The following is a 23410-nucleotide window of genomic DNA, read 5'->3' on the forward strand; positions in this document are numbered from 1 at the left end:
GAGGAGAGTGTCTAAGTTTACTGTAGGAGAAAGTTTAATCCCTTGATGTAAATTTTTATTCCATTATTATTTCATTTAAGTAGATATTAAAACGAGTTGCTGAGAGGGGACATCCCTGTCGGACCCGTTGGTTTATCTCTCTCGTATATGATAGCTTGTGATTTAATCTTATTTGTATTTGATTATTTTTATATATACAAGCGATAGCTTTTAAGATATTATTTGATATTTGTCTTCCTTTTAATATATTAAATAATATGTTTCTTTTAACTTTGTCAAATGCTTTTTCAAAGTCAATAAATGCAATATGTGTTGCTAAATTGTATTCTCTTCTTTTCTCTATTATTAATTTTAGGTAAAAGGCCAGGGTCTATACATGATTGTCCTTTTCTAAATCCATTCTGTACTTCTAAAATAAAGTTTTCGGAATATTTCATTAGTTTGCTATTTAAGATTCTGGTATATATTTTGTAACAGGAATTTAATATACTGATACCTCTATAGTTTTCAGGGTCATCTCTATTACCTTTTTTTAAAGATAGGAATTACAATTACTTTTTTCCATTCTATTGGGGGAGATACCAGTTGAATAAATTTTATTTAGAAATAATAAGAGTCTTTCTTTGAATCTTGTTCCTGCATATTTATATAGTTCTGAATCTAGCTTATCTTCTCCAGATGATTTTCCATTTCTTGTTTCTTTCAGGCTGATTTCTAATTCTTCTTTAGTTATTTGCTTTTCATTTTTGTTAATTGTTTGCCAGTTGTCTTTTTTAAAATATTTGTCTGTCCACAATTCTGTGTAGTAATTTAAAAATTCTTCTAATTTCAATTCAGTGTTTAATTTTATGTTTTCTTTGGGATCTGCATTTAAGTGTTTCAAAATTTTATATACATTGGGTCTTATTTTATATAAATCATGTTCTAAATTAGAAACGAATTTGTTCCATGATTCTCTACTTCTCTTTTAGCTATGGCTCTTATTCATTTATATTCTATTTCATCTTCTAATCTTTTACTGCTTAACCATTTGTGATAGGCTTCTTTTTCCTTTTTGATTATTTCTTTGATTGTATCATCCCAGATCTTCAGTTTTTTCCTTTTATTGAATTTTTTGGTCTTTCTTAAGCTCTCATTTGTTGCTGCATTTAGTATCGTTTTTATATTAAGCCATTCTATTTCTATTTCTTCATTTTGTTTTATTTTATCTAGATATTGGTTAATTCTTTGTTCATATAGCCATTGTACATTTGTGTCATTCAATAGTCTAGTTTTATAAACAAATGTTTCAATTTTTCTTTCTGTTCTTGTTACTTGTATCCATTTAGGTGGTAATCTTAATTTTATTTTAACAAGGAAGTGGTCACTGCTTATTTCATATCCTCTGTGAACTCTAACATCTAGTGAAAAATTTTATGTCTTTTCATTTAATATAAAGTAATCTAATATTGATTTCCATCCTTTGTTGCCCAAGTATATTTATGTATGTCTTTATGTTTATAGAAGGAATTCATTATTTTCAGGTTATTATAAACTACAAAGTCAATCAATTTTTTACCATTCCTGTTTAGAGTATATTCTCCATGTATTCCTATATTATTATTAATTTTCGTGTTTCCAATTCTTGCATTTAAGTCTCCTGCTAAAATTACGTAATCATTTTTATTTATTTTATTATATATGTTTTGTAGCTGATTATAAAAATCAATATTATCCTGTTCTCTTCCTTCTTCTGGGGCATATAAACCAATTATTGTTAAATAGCCTCTATCTATTTTTATTCTAGCTTCTATTATTCTTTCATTCCATAATTTATAATGTTTTAACTGTTTTGAAAGGGAGTTATGAATCTAAATCATGGCTCCTGCTTGTACTCTTTGGTCTTTGTTGACTCCACTATATATCACATTAAAATTTTTGGTTCTCCTAGTTCCTTTTAATTTCTTTTTTGTTTCAGTGATTACGGCTATTTTATAATTTCTTTCATTTAATAATTGATCTAATTCTATATCTTTATATGCTATTCCTCTTACATTCCAGTTTGTATTATATTTTGTCGTTTCCATTTTTGTTTTACCTTTTCCATTCCAGAGTCGTTTCCCATAGATTCAAAACGATTATCTTTTTCTGTCAGCTTACAAGTAGAATTATATGTTCTTCGTGTCAGGGGACTAGCCTGACGATGGAATAGTTCAGTGGTAGGGCTGCTACCTTAAGGCTTCTGAACTAGCCTTCTTCCGAATTTAAACCCATAGAAGGAATAGGGTATATTGAAGGGGGAAAGAGTAGATTATAGAAGAATTATAGTAAGGTTTATAGAGAGGGCATAGTTGTAAGGCCAGAAATGAAATGACCCCATGGCCCTCGAGTACTCTAATAGCATAAGGGCCATAAAATAAAAGGAGTTGGCTGATAAGGCCTTATAGGAAAGATTAAAGTAAGTGGATCTTCCTCAAAGTAGAAGGAGAGGATAGATCCAGCTAGGGGTCCATGGGAGTGCCACTTCCCTTACAATCAAGATGATTGCCCCTTATGGCCCTGTTTTAAATTTTTAAAAGACCAATTATTAAATGAAAGAAATTTTAAATGAGTTTTACAAAAAGTAATTTAGAAGTTAGGTTGCATATGAGATATTCTGGAATACGAATCTGTGTGCAAGCTAGATTTGGAGTTTAGTTTCAGATATTGTCTTCTTATTTTAATTTAAGAGAAAAGTATGTGAGGAAAATAAGTAAATATATACTCTTCCACACACACACACACGTGCATGCAATCTGAGTTGGCTCTCCATATTCTTTACAACGTATGTGGATGTCTTTTCTCAGTTATATATATTTGATCCTTAACTGATTGGTTATGAAAATGAGTAAGGGTCTTCATGGTAATCTGAAAACAAATTACTAAAGACAAATAAAGGAGGTAAATGTACTTATTCTGAAACAGTAGACAAAATTGCTTGAAAACAAGTTTTCAGTGGCACTTCTGATTTATGCTAAATAAACCCTGAAAACTTATCACAATAGATTTAATGACACTTTATTGAATCAAATATTTCAAACTAAATATAACAGATATAATAAATCAGCAGTAATCAACAACTGATCAACAGTTCAATCAGCCAGAATAACAACAATGGGTTTCAAAAGATACAAGCCATATACTAGAGTAATACATACAATAGAATGCAAGGTGCAATACAAAAGTAAACTAAATAAATAAAATCAAATATTACACTTATTTAGAAGAATTAATTTGAGGATAGAAAATGCAAAAGAGATTAGAAAAGAAAATGAAAAATTAATCTTGAACAGAATGAAGAATATACCGACATCAAGAGATAAGCAAAAAAATAATAAAAGCACAAAACTAAATTAAGAATGATTAAATACTTTTTTTTTTCTCTATGTAGTAGATACAATAAACAAGGAGGACAGTTGATGAATTGAAGATACTTTTGAGATGCAGATGTACAGAACATCAATGAAGATCTCACAGATCCAGAAGAAGAAGAAGAATGAAGAAATTTTTGAGATGTGGGTATTAAAATGGAACTAATAAAGAATATACAGAAAAGAAAAATATCCCATGTGGGTTATATTGTAATGCATGGAAGTCTTCTAAAAGATTTATTAGAGGAGAAGAACTGAAGAGAAGTGAACTAAACTAAAAATTAAACGAAAGAAAGGAAGACAGCGACACACACATTGTTAAAAAAAATAAAGGACTAGCTGAGCCTGAACTATGCAGAGAGCAACCATGACAGAAATATGAAGATTAGCCATCCTCCTGAATGGAATCAACATATGACATGACAGAGCAATGTAGTAGCACTTGGGCATGCTCTTGGAGAATTTGTAGTACCCTAACTTAAGCTGTAGGTACTTCCTTTACCGAAAATTTGGAAGTCTAATTCTTATTAGTTGCAAGCAGTATTTTTTTTTCTTATCACATCTTGCAATACACTGCTTGGAAAGTATAAGCAATATGCATCGTGGCATGTAATGAGTCATGTTGCTAGTATAAATTGGAGGAACATGATGCTCTAAAGTAAGTACAATTGTCTCCAAGTGAAAGCGCCGCAAGAAGAAAACTGATGGAGTTTGAAAGAAGCATTGTGATAGGATGTCATGTTGCAGGATTATCTGTTCAGCAAATTGTTCACAAATTAGACCATCCCAGGTCAACAATCAGTGATATCATACTGACATAAGTGCACAGGGAATCAACTGCAAGTGGACGACCTACCACACACATTGAACACGACTGTAGGGTGTTATATGAAGGATTTAGTGGGGTGTTGCTACAGACCAAGGAGCACCGAGGGTGGGGACCAGGAAATGTTCAGACAGTTGAGCATGGCAAGTGCAAGAATAACAATTGTTATGGGAGATTTTAACTACAGCAGTATAGATTGGGGAAGGGAAAATGCATGTAGCAATAAGGGAATGGAATTTCTAGAATTCTTGAGGGACAAATGTCTTAGGCAACATGTAACAGTAACAGAGGGAACAAGAGGTTCATGAGTTTTGGATTTCGTTATAGCATCCAAAGAGCTGATAATAACTGAGATGACATCTCTCCCACCAGTTGGAGAGAGTGCCCATATGGTTTTGACTTGGAAAATGAATAGACATGCAGGAGTATCAAAGAGACGGGAACGTATATGGAATTATAAAGCAGGTGATTATAATAGTCTTAGACGTCAACTTGGGGAAGTTTCGTGGAGGGAGGAATTGGAAGGCTGGGTTATCATTAGTGCTTGGGAAATTGTGAAGGAATATTTGTTAGCAGCAATGGTAAGCTGTATTCCACGAGTGAAGAAGAGGACACAATTTGGAGTAAAGTGGATGACAAACAATATTAAACAGGAGCTACATGCGAAAAAAAGACTATGGGAGAGATATAAGGAGACAGGTGAAGAGAAGATGCATGAAGAATATAAGACACAGGCCAGAAGAGTGATTAGTATGGTAAGGAAGGCGAAACTGGAATATGAGAAAAGATTGGCCCTTAGATCCAAGGAAAATCCTAGGGAGTTTTTTAGTGATGTGGCCAGTAGGAGGAGAAATAACTGTGGAAGAATGACATTGTGGGATAAAAATGGGAATAAAGTGACTGATGCAGAGGACATAGTGGAATTGTTCAATGAACACTTTATTGGAATATTTCATCCTGGAGGAGTCAATATGAATACTAGAGGGATACAGGAGGTTCGAGGTTTAGAGGTGCAGGAGGAGAGTGTGTTCCACATACTGTGTACTCTGGATGTTAGTAAAGCTGTGGAACTGGATGGTATTTCACCACGAGTTTTGAGAGAATGTGCTAAGGAACTGACAGTGCCATTGACCTGGCTTTTCAATGAAAGTCTGGCTGCAGGAAAGGTGCCCATGGAATGGAAGGAAGGTAAGATAGTGCCATTGCATAAGGGCAGTAGCAGACTGGAAGTGTCTAATTATAGGCCAGTTTGTGTGTCATCAGTACTTAGTAAAATCTTGGAGAAAGTAGTGAGTGACCATATACAGCATTGGGCAGATGAGGATAATGTTACCAGTGAGAGTCAGCATGGATTTGTGAAGGGATACTCTTGTTTTAGCAATATGCTAGGCTTTTATGATAGTTACAAGAGCATTAGATGAGGGAAAGGCATATACTGCCATTTTCCTAGACTTCGCAAAGGCATTTGACAGGGTGCCACATGATAAGCTGATATTCAAGTTGCAGCACATGGGTCTGGATGTCAGATTGGTCAACTGGATTCAGGATTGGCTGTCCGATAGGTATCAGAGAGTTGTGTATGGTGGAGCAATATCAAAGAGGTAGAAGGTTACAAGTGGGGTTCCACAGGGCTCACTACTGGGACCTATATTGTTTAACCTTTATATCAATGACAATGATATTGTCTATGGATTGCAAGGGGATATTCGGTTGTTTGCAGATGATGCGAAGCTGGGAAGGGTTATTAGTAATAGTGCAGATGTGGTAGCAATGCAAGAGGATTTGAATAAGCTAGATAGATAGGCAAATGAATGGGGATGCCAGTTTAATGCAGCAAAATGTAAGGTCTTGAGGTTTGGGACACATCGATGGGATGCTGCATACTCTATGGAAGGAGTTAAACTGGAGGAAGTAGGAGAGACAAGAGATCTGGGGTTGATGATTGATAGAAACCTGAAATTTAGGGGATATATTGCAAAGGTAGTGAAGGTAACGCAGAGGATTGCTGTAATAATGAGAAGGACACTGACCTGAAGAGATAAAATGGTTATCATTCCGTTGTATAAGACTCTGATCAGACCACGCTTAGACTATTGTTCTCAGATCTGGTCCCCAGGATTTGAAAGGGATAAATTAACTGTGGAAAGGGTACAAAGGCGGATAACAAAGATAGTGTCAGGACTGTACAATGTTAGTTATGAGTATCGGCTGAGGGAGTGTGGACTGCAGAGTTTGGTGAATAGAAGGAGGAGGGGTGATATGATTGAGACTTTTAAACTGTTGAGAGGTGGTTACAGAGTTGACACTGGGAAGTTCTTTCGCTTGGTTGAACAGCAGGAAGGAGTCATGAGAAGGGGGCCATCCCTGGAAGTTATGAAAGGAAACTGTGAGCAAGAGGGTGAGGAGAGATTTCTTTGCATGGAGGGTGGTTGAACCATGGAATGCATTGCCTAATGGAGTGGTGAGAGCGAGAACAGTTAATGAGTTCAAGGAGTGGTATGATAGACTTTGTGTTTCTTAGGGAGGGCACCTACCCTCGATGAGTCTTAATAGACTTGTGTTTCTTAGAAAGGACCTCCCATGATGAGTCTTTTGACTCCATGGAGGCCTGAATAATAATAATAATAATAATAATGATATGTAAAAACTGCCATTCGTTGGTCGACACGTTGAATGCAGAGTTCCAGTCATTGAATGGAACATGAATCTGCACAAAAACATTCAGAACCAAGTTTCACAACCTGAGTTTCCATGGTAGAACCACAATATGCAAGCCCCACGTTACCTGAACAAAATGCAGAATTGTTTTCAGTGGTGCAAAGAATGAGTTCAGTGAGACTGGAAGTTTAAGAAGCTGTGTTATGGAGCAAATCATGCTACAGCCTCTGCCAAGCAGATGGATGGGTGTGAGTGTGGCAGATGCCAGGTGAACATCTCTTAGGAGAGTGCATAACCCCAACTATGAAATTCAGAGGTAGTGGTGTGATGGTATGGTCTTGTTTTTCCTGGTTGGCCTCAGACCTCTGTTTGGGGTGGCATGAACACTGAACTCCAAGAGGTATCTGAACATTCTGGACAATACGTTTACTACTTTGTGGCATTTCTACAGAACTGACCATTGTCTCTTTCAGCAAGAAATGCACCATTTCATAAGCCTACTGTTGTAACTACGTGGTTTATGGACATGAACGTCACCACACTTGAATGGCCTCCAAAGAGCCCTGATATCAACCTATTTGAACATCTGTGGGATGAACTGGAGCTTCAGGTGAGGTCAAGAGATGTCCACCCACAACAGTACAGGACCTCATTACATGTCTACAGGAAGAATGGTCCAAAATTCCTATTGATTGTTATTGTATACTTGTGGAAAGTATGTATCACAATAAAAGGAGGGCCTACATCTTATTAAGGTGGGCACCATGGCTGGTTGTTCTTTACACCATAGTGTAAAGAACAAGTAGTTGACTTCTTTATATTGTTGACTTCTGTCAACTGTTGACTTCTTTCTAAGCGGTGTAGTACTATATTACTCTAGTCTGTGGCTTATCTTTTGAAATCCATTCTTTGTTATTCTACCTGTTGAATTCTGTTTAGTGGTGATGACATATTTGATTTAATAAAGTGTTATTAAACTTCTTGCGTCTACATATTTCAGTGTTCAATTGCTTGAAAAATAGTGAAATGCACTTACCCATCACCTAATTTGAAAGGAGGATTTTCCATATCCGAAGATAAATCAATACATACCACCTTGTAACAAAAACACAAAAGTCAATATTTAATATAAATACATTTATTGCTTTTTTTTCAACTTTATATTTATCAGAGGAAGAAAATTTTACATCAAACAAAGAAAAAAAGTAATATCAATAGAACATGCATTAAATTCACAACACAAGAGTATCAAACAGTTCACAATCTCATATTGTCAGATGATCAACAGACTGGCCTATAATTTTGTGGATTTAAATAAAAAGTCACTCCCTGAATTTGAAGGGATAGCAAAGATGAATAAAGTGTGTTATGTAAATATTCTTTGGTTATCCTGGTAGTTGGAAGAGAAAAAACACGATATCACACAACTAGTATTTATTCTCCAGGAAATTTTTTAAGCACTCCTAGTTACAATTGCCACATACTTCAGGAAAGCAATTCATGAACTAGGAAAATCTTTTGGCCAGCCTGGTGTTGGCCTAGTGATTAGCACATTAAACATTTCATTAAACAATATGAAACCAGTCTGGTTTCATATTGTTTAGCCTCTTCTCAACAAAATATTTTTTTCTAGGAATGGGTTAGCCCATTGCCAAACTCTCCTCCTTTATCTGGGCTTGGGATCGGCAATAGTATCGATGAGCTACTCATCGATATTTGGATATTTTTAATCAGATATTGTATTTATGCCCAGGGTCCCACAGAAGATTCTTCTATGGAAGAACATGGAGGACTCTGGTAAGAATCTTCTCTCTATTCTTATCTGATCTGGTAAGAAAAGAGAAGATAAATATCAGTAAGTTGTGGACAAGGTGATTGAAGCATTGGATAAGAGGAGTACGCTAGCAAAAGAGTTGGTAATTGTAGGAGGAACAAATGATTTGACTGGTAACAAGGAGAATGAAAGGATGTATGTCAAGAGGCTGTTAAAGAGAGAGTGAAAGTTAACAGTGTGGTAGGTAAGGTAGTCAGCATGTACATCATGTAAAAAAATGATAAGATGAGAAGGCGAGTGAAGATTACAAATGGTATGCCAGCAGAGTTATGCAAGGAGAAAGGAATTCATTTTGTGAATGTTTGGGGATGAATTTGAAGGAAGGATAGAGCTGCATAAAACAGATGGGCTACATTTAAATGGATTCGGTGTAAATCAGTTGGAGAAACTGTTGCTGCAAGAGAAAATAATGACTGAAGTGAATGGAAGAGCTGAGAAAGCAAGAAGTATTGTGGAAAAGAAGGAGGGTAAGGTAGAAGAGTTTGTGAATGGAGAGGTGAGTGATACATGTGAAGAGAATGAGAGAGAAAGAACATCAGATGGAAAGGGAAACTGGAAGGTAGTTACTGTGGAAAGAGAGAGAGAGACACTGTGTGAGAATTGTAGATGACGGTTTCTGGAATAGATGTGCAAGTGTGCAAGAAAGAATTATAATCCTTTATAATTATATCATAGTCAAGGATGTGGGGATGACATTTAGGTCTTGGGAGGGATGTAATATCAGTTATGATAGAGAGGAATGGATGGGGTGAGGAGTCATATCAGAAAAGTGGGTTTAGTGGAACTTGGTATAGAAAGAGAAATTAGCTAGTGTGTATGTTTACAAATGGTTAGAAGTATTCTAAACAAAGGAATGAAATTGTAGCATGATAGAGTTCACTTGCCCAAAAATTGTTGGAATAAGTGAAACATGGCTAAACGAGGATGACATTCTGATGGCAGAGGAGTTGTGCCCATCTAGTGCAGAGATACAAGCAGAAAATAGTGACAGTGATTTTGAAGCAGTATGGTGTCAAGTCGAGGTGGACAGGATGAAATGTATAGTAGGGTGCCGTATAGACTTGGTAATGTGGTAATGCAGTGAGAATGAAATATTTAGGCAAACTGGTGGCTAATAAGAAAAGGGTGATCATTATGGGCAACTACAATTATGGTAATATAGACTGGAATGGAGAGACAGCATGTGGAACCAAAGAGAATGAATTTCTTGAGTTTTTGAAGAATAACTATCTTAAATAGTACATAACAAAGACTACATGTGGATCAAGGCTTTTGGATTTGATTATCTCATCAGAAGATATTATGGTAAATTGAAGCATCACATCTTCCTCCAGTTGGTGAATGTGATTCATAAGTGATAACTTGAGTGGTGGCCAGCCATATCAGGACTTTTGTAAGAAAGGGTTCTGTGTGGAAATATAAGGCAGGTGATTATGACAAACTCAGGAGGTGGCTTGCAGCAATATCATGGAATAAGGAATTGAATATATAGTAGAGTGTACGGTTTTAAAAGTTGAGAAGCAAACATGGGATGCAGAGTATAGGATTGGTGAGAATATCTTAGATGAAGGATCTGGGGGTTGTGGTGGAAGGGACTTAAAATTCCATGGGTCTGGACATTTTGCTAAAATTGTGAGGGCAACACAGCAGATTATGGGAATGATGTGGAGAACACTGATAAGTAGAAATAAGGATTTTATGATTCCATTGTACAAGGTTTTCATCAGGCTTCATATGGATTATTGTGCAACAAAAGGCCAGTCATGGAAGACGTATAAAGAGGATGTGAGTAAGAGGTGAGAAGTGGAATTTTTGCATGGAGAGAGTGGTGGATGATTGGAATGCATTGCTTGAAAGTGTGGTGAGTGCAGAGGCAGTGAACAAATTTAAGTTAAGGTATGATGAGCTGGGTGTGTGAGAGAGTGGCATCTCCCACAATGAGTCTCTTGACTCCATGGAGGTCTGTGATATTAATAATAAATTGACAAAATGTTCTGGAAACTATTGAAAAAGCTTAGAAATAGAGGAAAAAGTTAGAGTGAAAGGAATTGGAGATAATAAAGATGACATGAAAATTGAAAAACTAGATCTCTTAAGTGATTACTTTGAAAGACTACTAAATGAAACAAGTGAGAAGAATGGTAGAAAATATTCAGGAATAATGCAAAATAAAGTACATATCAATACTTGAAGTTAAAAAAAAAAATCAAAAGTCATCAAAACACCTGAAATGTCAAAATACAGCTAGAGTATATGATACGATATACTTCACAAATATTGAAAGATAGAGGTATGAAAGTTTTTAGAGTGACTGCACAGCATAATTGTAAAGTTGGTGATTTTGTTTGTTTTTATTGTGTTTTCCCTTAGAAAATTAGTGTTTTGTAGTATACTAGTGTAGATTTTAGTGTTTTATAGTGTATTTAGTATTTTATTACATATTTTATTAAGATATTTCAATATTTAGTACAGGTATATCCCTTGCTTAATGCGGGATTTGATTAACTGGGCAAAATTAATTGTGGCAATCCCATGATATACGCGGCAAGAGTTTTGATTAACGCGCCTTTAACCCTGCGGAGCTCGCAGCTGATCTGACAGATGCATGCAAAATGTTTCATATAAATATTCTTACACAATTCAGTGTATAGCTTGGCGGTCACGAGTAGCTGTGCATTCATATGTTATGAGTGATATTCTGCACTGTTTTTTGCTGTCAGTTTGGTTTAACACATGTTATGTAAAGGTTTGTGATATTTGACAGTAAATTGCATCTGAGAGATACTGCGACCTCCGATGTCAGTATAGTATGGTTTAGTTTTTTTTTTTTTTTTTTTTTTATTCTTTGTTCAATAATTTCTAGATTGTAACCGAAAATAAATAAACCATCATGTATTACTGAAATAGAGAGCCAAAGGCTTATTTATCATACATGTCCTCTAGGACAGCGCTTCCAAACTATGGGCCGTGGCCCCCTTGGGGGCTGTAGGTTTTGTTGAGGGGGCCATGAAATAATGAAAACAAATTTAAAATGTTTTAAGACTAAGTAGATTTTTTTTATTTTAAAAGAAAAGTATTTAACTTTTATAATTTATTATTTCTTTTTTGTTATTTTTTATATTTTAATGGAAAATTTCACACATTGGTGTTGGTTCACAAACTTTGCTTCCTGCGTATTTCGGCGCTTAATGAATATTAGTAAATATTGCTTATTCATATGTTTCATTTCAAAGCAGTAGTTAATTGTATTTACTTCGAATGCTCTCCAGGGAAGCTCCAAATCTTCCTGTCCCTTTCATCACGCATTTGTAATCAGGGACTGTTGATATTGACTTTATATACATATCAAAACTCGTTTTATATTATCACTGTCATTCGAGCTAGTTTTCTGTTACCAATAAAAGTTTCGCATATACTTCACACATGAAAAAAAGCTTAAATAAGTTCATGTGGGGAGATAGTACCTCGCTTGCAGTGGTAAACAACACGCCCTCCCTAACAGCCACTATACTGCAGAGGCAATAAAAACAAGTAATTTTATTATGCCAGTGAATAAGGTATGAGGAGTCTGTGTAATATATTTCTCAACAAACAGTGCAATTAGAGACAACTGGGATAAAAACACCAATTAATGAATCACATGTCCCCTCATATAGAAACTATGTTGTATAGACTGAAACAAAACCATATGTTGCATGGGCTATCTAACTAAAAACTATTGTTATTAATTAGATGTGTGTGAGTTCGATTTCCCAAGGCAGCAATAAAATTCAACTGGACGTGTTAAAATTCGTAAAAGTGTTAAAACTAAGTAATATATATATATATATATATATATATATATATATATATATATATATATATATATATATATAATGAATGTTATGGCAGTTTCACATATGGAATTCGGTTGAAGAGAGTTAGCATTTCAACTCAATTGTCAGCTATGCTTTTATCTTTCGGTTGTGCGATCTTTGTTAATACCGCACCAATCATATGCATGTTTTAATAACCTGCCTTTGCTATCTGTTTCGCGTTAGGCTTAATTACCTTAAAGGGAGAAAAGTCACAAAAGAGAAAAATGTTCCTGGTCCGGGGATTCCTTTATTCAGGTAATATTCACTAATTTCATGTTATCAGTCTCTGGTGTGCCAGTATCGGTAAGTGGTGATATTATTTGATCTATTCTACATTAAAAAATTTAACCCTGAGATGGATAATTGGCTGATAAAAAATAAAAAAATTCCCGCAAACAATCAGAAACACACACAAAAAAAAGGACAGTATTTCATATTTAATCCAGAATTTTTCCTGACATCCAGCAGTTTGGGAAGTGCTGCTCTAGGAGATGTGCTTTACATTATGGAAAATACTAAGGAAAGTGATCTGGAGCTCACTCCACCTTTATTACGAGTTGCCTATAAGGTTGCTTATGTTTGCATCTGCCGAAACTTTTAGTTTCCATATATTTGGCACGAAACTCTTGTAGTTTCTATATTTGGCTGTGAAATAATGTTGGATTCAATATCCACTTAATTTGTACCATCATGCATTATATTTGCAGTGTTTATTCTTTATGTTTTATTACTTGTTCGCCGAGGTCTGGAAGAGTCATTTTGCTTGTTATCATAGAATTTATGCCGATAAGAAAAAAACTAAAACTGTTTAAACGACTCTTGATAACCTCGTTTGATAAAAAAAATTGCAGTAAATAATGTAGGTATAAGTATTTATTAAACATCTGAATAAGAATTCAGCAATAGGGACTGATAGAATATCAGCAAGTGTGCTAAAAGAGTGTTCAGCTGAACTGGCCGTTCCTTCGACCAGGCTGTTTAATATGAGTCTTAGAACAGGGAAGATTCTGCAGGAATGGAAGGAATGTATGGTAATTATATTGCACAAGGGTGGTGCAAAGACCGATGTATCCAACTATCAACCAATTAGTATCACAGGAGTGGTGGTGAAGATTTTGAAAAAATTGGTTAGGGCTCGCATTCAGAAATGGGTTAACAGTGAATCTCTACTTTGCAATGAACAACATGGATTTACTAAGGGAAGATCATGTCTTAGCAACGTGCTCACATTCTATAACAATGTTACCATTGAACTAGACAAGGGGGAATGGATACACCATGATGCTTTTGGATTTTGCTAAGGCTTTTGAGAGAATACAGCATGGCAGACTGTTTCATAAATTGGAAAATATGGGTTTGGGTTATACAATATTAGCTTGGATAAGAGGAACGTTGACCGGCAGATTTCAAAAAGTGGTATACAGGGGGGGGGGGGGGATCCGAGTCTGCAAGGTTTAAGGTAACAAGTGATGTACCACAAGGATCAGTGTTTGGTCCACTGTTATTCAATCTGTACATTAATAATATTGGGAAGGATTTGACAAGCGACATACAGCTATTTGCTGATGATGCAAAGATAGGCAGGGTAATCAGGAATGCTGCTGATATGCAGTACTTGCAGAATGATTTGAATAGGCTAGAAATTGTTAGCATGGGAAAATGGGTGTCAGTTCAATGTGAGTAAATGTAAAGTCATTCACTTCAGCATGATTAGATATCGAATGTAGTATTATATTGGTAGGATTAGGTTAGAAGCAACTGATGAGGCTAGGGATCTTGGAGTGTTAATAGATAGGAAGTTGAAGTTTAGGGGCCATGTGGCAAAGATTGCAAATATAACTCAAAAGATATTTGCAATGCTGAAACAAACATTCACGTGAAAAGATAAGTATGTTATTTTGCCTCTTTACAAGGCCTTGATAAGACCTCACTTGGACTATTGTGCAACGGTCTGGTTTCCTGGTTTCCGATGTGATCCTGATATACTGGAGAGGTACAAAGGAGAGTGTTAAAAATGATATCAGGATTTTTAAATACTGATTATGAAGACAGACCGAGAATTTGTAGATGCAGACATCAGCAAACAGGAGAAAGAGGGGTGATGTGATTGAGACTTACAAACTTCTGAAAGGATCATACAAGATTTCAATTGATGGAATTTTTCAATTGATGGAGGGTGGGGAAAGAACGATAGGGCATCCTTGGATGCTGATAATGAAGGCCACCAAGAAGGGTGTGAGGTTTAGATATTTCTCCCAGAGGGTAGTGTGTGATTGGAATAGATTGCCATTCAATGTTGAGTGCAAGCAGTGTGAATAAATTCAAGAATAAGTATGATAGCTGGTGTGTGTAGTATGTGGCCTCCATCGATGAGTCTCTGACTCCCTGGAGGTCTCTCTTAATAATAATAATTCAGAAGGCTTAGTCATAGGTCGAAATCCAGACTGGAAGAGAATCACAGTGTCCATCTACAAATAACTGAAACAGAACTAAAACAAAAGGATCTCAACTGAGAGTTTCAGGTAAGATTTATATATGAATACTTGAAAAGAGACTATTAAAAACTCTGGACAAGAAACCTGGAAAAGAACACGATGGATTTAGGTCCCATAGGGATTGTCGATATTTTAGATATTTTCTACAAAATTTTAGATATTTTGTAGAAAATATCTAAAAGGTATATGACAAGGTGCCAAGAGAAAAGTTCTTTGATATGCTACAATAATGGGATATTATAGCAAAGAATACATAATCTATATTTGAGATGTGAGCGGTTACAATTCAAGGAAGTCTATATCTGAGTTGTAAGTGGTTTTCAAGGAAGCATAAGAAGGTTTGATGTAAAATCAGGTGTAAGATAGCGATGTAAGACACTATCTCAAAATATTCATCATCTGTATGGATAGCATTACAACAGAATGACATTAAACTTGCATCAAAATTGGAGATGTTAATCTCAGCTCTTTACTTTATACAGATGATGTTACATTCTTAAATAAATCCAGTGCAAATTTTCAGGATTCCTTAACTGAATGCCTTCTGTAATAAATTTGACATGAAGATCAGCAATAAAGAGATAATGATTAGACACCTACCTAGACAAAGTGTAGGTAGGAACATTGAAAATATCATGAATCTTGAGTGGAGAACCTATAGAACAAGTACCATATTCACTAAAAATTGCAATTATAATTTTTAGTAAGATAAAAAGTAAGATAAATAAGTTAGGGCAGGGTTCTTCAACCTTTCAGACAGTGTGGGCCACATTAAAAATTTCAATGAAGCGCGAGGGCCACTAAGCTATACTGCGGTATTTAGAATTGTAAGATGCTTTCCAGATTCACAAGGAACGGTGTGCACGGTTTGATACTTTACATAAATTCCTATAAAAATAAACAAACTCAGCTTTAAGAGTGTAGGTAGGAGTCAGGTTCATGATAAGTAAATACAATCAATACTTGGAAAAAAGATAATTTAATAAAGAAAACATTCAGTTTTTACAATGCCAATGGGCAACTTGGCAATGTTTTTCCTTGACCAGCTTGTCAATGTTGGCATCAATGTTGGAAGTCTCTATGCACAGAGTATTCTCGAGATGTTAGTCCGTAATCCGAGTTCTTGTCTTGGACTTCACATGCTTCATTCTGGAGAAGAACTGCTCACATAAGTATGTGCTTCCTAACAAAGCATGCTGGCGAAGATTAGGGTATGCATCCTCAGAAATGTAGTCTTTGTAAAATGTAAGCAAGGGCACATTGAATAATTTTTCTCTCAAAAAAGAGTTGTTTTGAAGTTCAAGCAGTTCCATTTGTACTGAGCCTGGCATTTCGGCAGCATTGACACTGAATGGCATTGAAAATAAATCTAAAGAAGACTGTTAGATACGAAAATCACTAAATCTCTCTTCGAACTCACTTCGCAACACATCTAATTTTGTAGCGTATTCATCAAGAGACGAACAGTGAGAAGCTGAAAATGACTTAAATCTTTTTTTGGGAGTTGTGCCTCCCAAAGTTTGAGCTTGGAGACAAAAGCTTTGATGTGATCAAACAGAGTGTGCACCAGTTGATCTTTGGATTGCAGCCGGTTTTTTAAACACTTCCTTATTATTTGGGCACAGAATATCCCCAGCAGCGATGAGACACTCTTTCACAAACTTGCCGGAAGGCTTTTGATTATTTAGCAATTTTTTCAGCTATTAAATAACTTACTCTGACGCACGTTTTGCTCTCTTCCCTCTGCCTTTTAAATGTGAAAGGCAGAGGGAAGATTCAAAATGCAGGCATTTTAAATCAATTTGGAGACTGTTCAACTTTGTCCACACGAAGCCGCCCCTGAAGGTGATCAAAATTGGATGCATGCTTTGTCTCATAGTGTTGTTTTAATTTTATTCTTTTGATACTACTGACACTGACTCATGACAAATTAAACACACTGGCTTATTGTTGATCGGCACAAAAAAGTACAAATTGGTTCACTTTTCATTAAAAACCCGACAAGAATCATTTGATTTATGCTTTTTACTCGTAGATGCCATAGTGATGGAAGGTGAACCCAAAATATAATCAAAAATGACCATAACAGTTATTATCCACTGAATATGTCTCACATTAATGAAAAAATCTGGCAATATAAAACCACAATAGGCTATGGCTGACACAATGAACCTGCGTGCGCTTATACACGAATATCACACTGTTCACGACTGACTGACTGTGGATGAGATCCTCTTGTATTTATATGAAAATAACGACGTATCGAGAACCTTCGAGATGTATCTGGAAGGCACTAGAAGTGCACTCGAACAAACTACTGCTTCAGTCATCTACCTGCGATGTTAGTACTAGTATCTAAGCAATGCTTGGTGCTGGTAGATGGCTAAAGAAGCATGTCTATTTAATATTTATTTTTATAGGATTTTATGTAAAGTATCAAATGCACAGTGTTCCTTGTGAATCTGGAAAGCATCTAACAATTCTAAATACTGCAGTATAGCTTAGTGGCCCACAGGCTTCATTGAAATTATTTTTTATTTAATTGCGTTTTAACGTTAAGTAGTTATTTCTTCAAAATGGCTGGCGGGCCATGCGTTGAAGACCCCCCCCCCCCCTGAGTTAGAGGGCAAGACGGTTCCATTAGATAAAGGTGGCTCCAAGACAGAAGTAACAAACTACAGACCAATTAATATATCAGGAGTGGTTCTTTAAAGTATTGGAAAAGTTGGCTAAAGGTAAAATCCCACAGTGGGTGGATAGGGATATGATACTCTATCGAGGGCAGTATGACTTTATAAAGGGCAGGTCTTGTCTTAGTAATTTATTCGCATTTTATAATAAATGTGACAGTAGAACTGGATAAAGGAAATGGCCACACTATGGATAAAGGAAATGGCCACACTTTGCCAAGGAATTTGACAGAATACCACATGGACAACTATTATAAAAGTTGGAGCAAATGGGAATGATATGAAGATAGTAGCATGGATGGTGGGGGGGTGGGGGGGGGCTGATAGACACCAGAGAAAGTAGTATATAGCAGAGAGAGGAATCTAGGAGAATGAGGGATGACTAGTGGAGTACCTCAGGGTTCTGTACTAGGGCCACTATGCTTTAATTTGTATATCAATGCCATAGGGAAATATTTAAGGGGGGGGGGGGGAGATATTCGATGCAAAGCTGGGAAGGGCAATAGTTGATAAAGGTGATGTAGATATCCTGTGGATGATTTAAATAAATTGTCATTATGGGCAAAGAATGGAAGGTTATGCACTTCGGGTTGAAAAGGTTGCATGCTGTGTATTACATTGATGGTACTTGATTGCAGGAAAGTGATGAGGTTAGGGAGTTGGGGTTAATGGTGGTGGAGAGAGTAGAAATTCAAAGGGCATATTGCAAAAGTTGGTAAAATATCTCAAAGGATTAACTGGATGTTGAAAAACATGCTAACAAGTAATACTGAATTTTTTATCCCTCTTCATAAGACTATGATTTGGCTGCATCTTGATCACTGTGCACAGATTTGTTCAACTAGGTTTCTTGGGGAAATAGAGAACCTATGAGGATAGGTTCTTCATTGATGAAGGTGTGTGGGTTATAAAGTTTAGTTGATGGGCAAAAATGAAGGGATATGATAGAAACTTATAAGATCTTAAAGGAGTTTTATAAAAGTAACACAAAAAAAGTACAGTCAGGGCAACTCACAGATATCGTCAAGTGTATTCCAGTAAGCTCTTTGGTCAATTTTCATATGAAACTTTTATAGTTTCTATATTCGGCTTTGAAATAATGTTGGATTTAATATCCACTTAATTTTTATAAATTTGCATCACTGAAGTGAAACCTTTTGGCTCTTTATTTTAGTAAATTATTTTAGTAAATGCATCGACCAAGAGTTCGCTTACGAAAAATACACCTCTCCGACATTTCAAGTTACCTAGTACTGAGAGTTTTTCCTCTCTGAGGTTTCTGCTAAATCTTGCCCCACTGAGGGGGCTTGAGTTTTGCCTGAGAGAGCATTTTGAGTCTCCAGGGGAAGTCCGGGAGAAAGATGGCATCAATGGTAGCCCATCCGCCTATTCATTGAACATCAACAGATACCATATGGTCACTCAGAGGCTCGATGAAGTGCCACACCAGTCCTTGCCAGGTGGTTGTGTTGTATGCTTTTCTGGAGGCTTCAACTCTCTGAAGATCAGTTATTCCAGTCCCATCATCCATCCATCTTACTGATTATCTATCCCTTCCTCTTTTTACAGGAATTTTACCTTCTATTACTGTTTTGAGAAGTCCTCCTTCCACCTTTTCAATGGGTCCAAAGTATTTCAACTTTCTTCTAATCAATATCCTTATGGAGCCTTAAACAGCCTTTTGTAACACCCAATTCTCAAAAGCAGCTTCTTTTCCTATCTGACTTCTTTATGTTCCAAGTCTCACATCCATAAATTGCTGTTGGAAAAACAGCTGCATCCACAATCCTCAACTTTCTTCCTGTGGAAACAGATTCATCCTTCCAAATTTTAGACAAGTCTTTGACTGTTGTTTTAGCCATTCCTAATCTTCTTCTGAACATCAATTCTTCACATTAATAATGGATCCCAGGTACTCAAACTTGCTGATTTCCTCGATTCTTTCACCATTAAAGTACACTTGTTTCTCGGGAGCTTTTTTGTCTGTATTTCCTTTGAGAACCACAATCTTTGTCTTGCAAGGATTGAGCTGAAATCCTGTGTTCTTACTGATAAGTCAACCACCTATCCTAATTCTTCTCTTAAACTTATCCAATGCTATACGCTTGATGTCCTCAGCAGAGATATTAAACAGGTGAAGAGAAAGCAGGCATTCTTGTCTAACTCCCTTTCTAAAGTGAAGCTAATTAGTTAATCCAACACCTGTTCTTAACATGGCATCTTGCTAACTGCACAAGTTAGCTATCAACCTGATAGTGTGTTCAGGAAACCCATTATATTTTATTACTTTCCACAGTTTCACATGCTGAACACAGTCCAAAGCTTTAAAATAGTCTTTAGAATAGATCACAGAAAAGTATAAAGCTTTATACTTTTTTATGATCTGTCTAAGGCAGTAGTTGCCAACCTTTTTGGATCATGCCCCACCTCAACGGCTCAAAGATTTTGATGCCAATCCCCTCTAGCATAATAGTCGGACAAGTTCTGAAAAAGTATAATATAAATAGGTACTTTAAATAAAAAAGGAACATAGGTAAAACTGTTTTTAATTCGATTTTCTTCAATGAATATAAATTTTATATTACACTTTGTATATTATAAAACATAAATCGAACTGAACTCGGGAAAATAAAATCCAAGTTAATGTGATCCTTGAGCTTGATGTCTGCTGCAAAGACTTTGAGGTACTAATTTTGTCAATTTCAATCTCAGATCCCCATGGTTCGTGATATTCAAATGATTTCTTTTTATCAGTAACAAGTCATTTATAGCACTAAAGCCACACCTAAATATGACGACGGGAAGGACAATAGTAATTTTTTGCAAAATTAGCATTTCAGTATTTCATTTCTGTCTCATCACAAAGCCATACCATTGTACCTTTTATGTTGAATAAAGTTCTAATAGACTCATCATTTTGCTTTTCTCAGAGTTCTTTTTGATACCGTATTTATGTTGACTGCTGTACTGGTGTTGTGAGCTTTATTTCTCGGAAAGTCAGGGTTGCAACATCAACAATTTATTGCCGACAATGGTGATTTTTTGACTACATATGGCGAGGTGACGAATGTAACATCATTTTCCAATTGCCCCTTGTGGGGCATATGCCTCACGTTGGGAAACACTGGTCTAAGGCAAAGGATCTGATTTCTGGTACCCTTACCGTTCCTAAAACCTGTTTGTTCCTCAGGCATCTCCACTTCAACTTTGGCCACAATCCTATTTAGAATTATCTTTAATAAAATCTTCCTTGCATGAGAGATTAAACTAATAATTCTATAGTTCTTGCAATCCTTCATATCTTTCTTCTTATGTAGTGGTATGAAACCGATTTCTTCCAGTCTCTAGGCCATGATCCTGTCTCCCATATCCTTGTAATCAATCTATAAAACACTCTTATCCCTCCATCCCCTATAGTCTTAATTAACTCTGCTGGGATTCCATCTGTACCTGGGGCCTTATTGCTGTTACGCTTTAACTGCTCTTTCAACCTCATGTCCCTAAGTGGAGGTGGTGTCCAAAACATGGTCAGCCAAGCCTGAATGGTCAACAGATAAGGGTAGCAAACTTGCTACCCTTATCCGTTCTACAAAAGATCAGCTCCCTCCTCTCTCTCTGCCTGGAGTTTACAAAGTACCCTGTTCCTGTAAGCTGGCGTACTTTGGACAGACAGGCATATCAGCATCCATCCGCCTGGAGGAACACGTCTTACATCTGTAAACTATGGCCATTCAGGCTTGGCTGACCATGTTTTGGACACTACCCACAGGGTATCATGGAAGAAAACCACCATGCTCCACCACAGCAAATTCAAGAAAGAGAGACTTTCTTAGAAGCAGCAGCAGTAGCACTCAGAAACCAACCAAATCTTAATAAATACGGTTGCATTAAGCTTCCGAAGATTTGGGAAACACTCATCACCAGAGGTCCCACCTTACATTCCAGGCCACCTACTACCGCCCTTAGAGAGCACTCCACCTAGATAGGACTTTAGTGTCACCCACGTGGTTGGGCTTAGTATTGTATGATATTTGTGTGCATGTCACATTAAATGTTTTTGTAATCCCCGTAGATGTCCTAGTGACTAGAACAAAATATAGGAAGTATTACATTCTATTTTAATTCTTTTTGAGTGTTGTAAAAATCCATTAAGCCTCCAACATGATGTCCTCACAGCACTTAAGCCTCTACACACGAAAGCAAAATAGGAAAGATTCACCACCAAGCCCTCAAATACTCTGGGGGGGGGGTAAAAGAAAAGGAGGGGGGACAAGTCTACAGATAATATAACAGATGTATATTACATGAAGTAAATCAATGGTAGAATCATATTAAAAAGGAAGATATTAGGAAGAAACTTCAAATGGTTGGCATTCAAAAATGTGTGAGCTAATCTCAGTTGGTATGGTTACTTATATAGAACTGGAGAGGAAATATTAGTAATACAGGTATTTGATGCCAGAATGTTAGAAGATGATGCAAAGGAAGATCTAGTTCTAGGTGGATTGATACAATCAGAAGTGGCTTAGAAGACCAAAATATAAGACATAAAATATCTGAAAAAATGCAGTCCTGATAGGTAGCAGAGTAATTTGTATAAAAACTGAATAGAAATTAGTAATAATGTAATGCAGTATTATCACAGTATCGTGTATTAACTGAAGAAAAAAAATTCCCACTATAACCAATTTCTGAAAAGTCGTGACAGGTAGCAGAATAATTTGTAGAAAAACTGAATAGAAATTAGTAATAATGTAATGTAGTATTATCACAGTATTGTGTATTAACTGAAGAAAAAAAATTCACCCACTATAACCAACTCCTGACTGATGTTCCATAGGCAGAATATTATTCTACAGAAAATTTACTGTAGCAAACTATTCCTTTTAAATTAAAGATACCAAGAAATTATATACTTGGTTTAATCCTTTATCCAAGTATATAATTTCTTGGTATCTTAAATTTATAGTATAACCAAGTGGAAAATTTTCCAACAACCTATTCCTGTAGCCATTCCTATTTATGGTTTCTCTGACATGAGAGCCAATGGTAACATATTATTTTTTACTGTCCCCTTGAGTGTACCATTAATTGATCATATGCTATTGAAAGTTATGAACACCTCTCCAACTGGAGAAAAATGGATGCAACCATGTAAATTTTGTGCTCCAAAATGACACAAAATGCTATGATTATTATTATAATTATTACATAACACTTCCAGGGAGTCCAAAGACTCATCAAGAGAGAGTATCTACTCTACAGCTCTGTCTCCACCACTCCATCCATCACCCACGACAAACCGCAGCTACATCAATGCCAACTACCACCCACCACAATTACTAGTATTTTCATGGACAATCACGAACATCCATGCCCACGGCGGGATTCGAACCCGCAGCCTTTTGGCTGGAGAGCGGATATGCTAACCACGTGGCCAACCAGGCCGGCTATAAAGCATTTTAAATGTGCACTTTGGAATGATAACCACACAGAAATGGGTTTACAGCATTTCAGACATCTGGAAATTAAAATTTACTAGGGGAAATAACTGTAAATACTATTTCATGCCAATTATGCATTTGTTTGCAGGTGGCAGAGAAAATGCAAATCATGCATTTTCACAGAGAAGTTGCAGCCCACAAGCTTGCCTCTATTAAC

General features: G+C 36.2%; 1 protein-coding gene across 2 annotated transcripts in view; it reads right to left on the minus strand.

Annotated features, from left to right (window-relative positions):
* Window positions 1–23410, minus strand: part of LOC150108641 (BRISC and BRCA1-A complex member 1-like) — a 103671-nt gene that overhangs the window by 77100 nt on the left and 3161 nt on the right. For both annotated transcript variants that reach the window (XM_090390905.1, XM_090390906.1), the window contains exon 2: window positions 7910–7968. In XM_090390905.1, the coding sequence (XP_090247031.1) occupies window positions 7910–7968 (59 nt within the window). The remainder of the gene's footprint in view (window positions 1–7909; window positions 7969–23410) is intronic.

The sequence above is a fragment of the Typopeltis vanoorti genome, chromosome 3 (assembly GCF_054136105.1).
Source record: "Typopeltis vanoorti isolate ZY-2024b chromosome 3, IOZ_Tvanoo_1.0, whole genome shotgun sequence".
In the NCBI taxonomy this organism is placed as follows: Eukaryota; Metazoa; Arthropoda; class Arachnida; order Uropygi; family Thelyphonidae; genus Typopeltis; species Typopeltis vanoorti.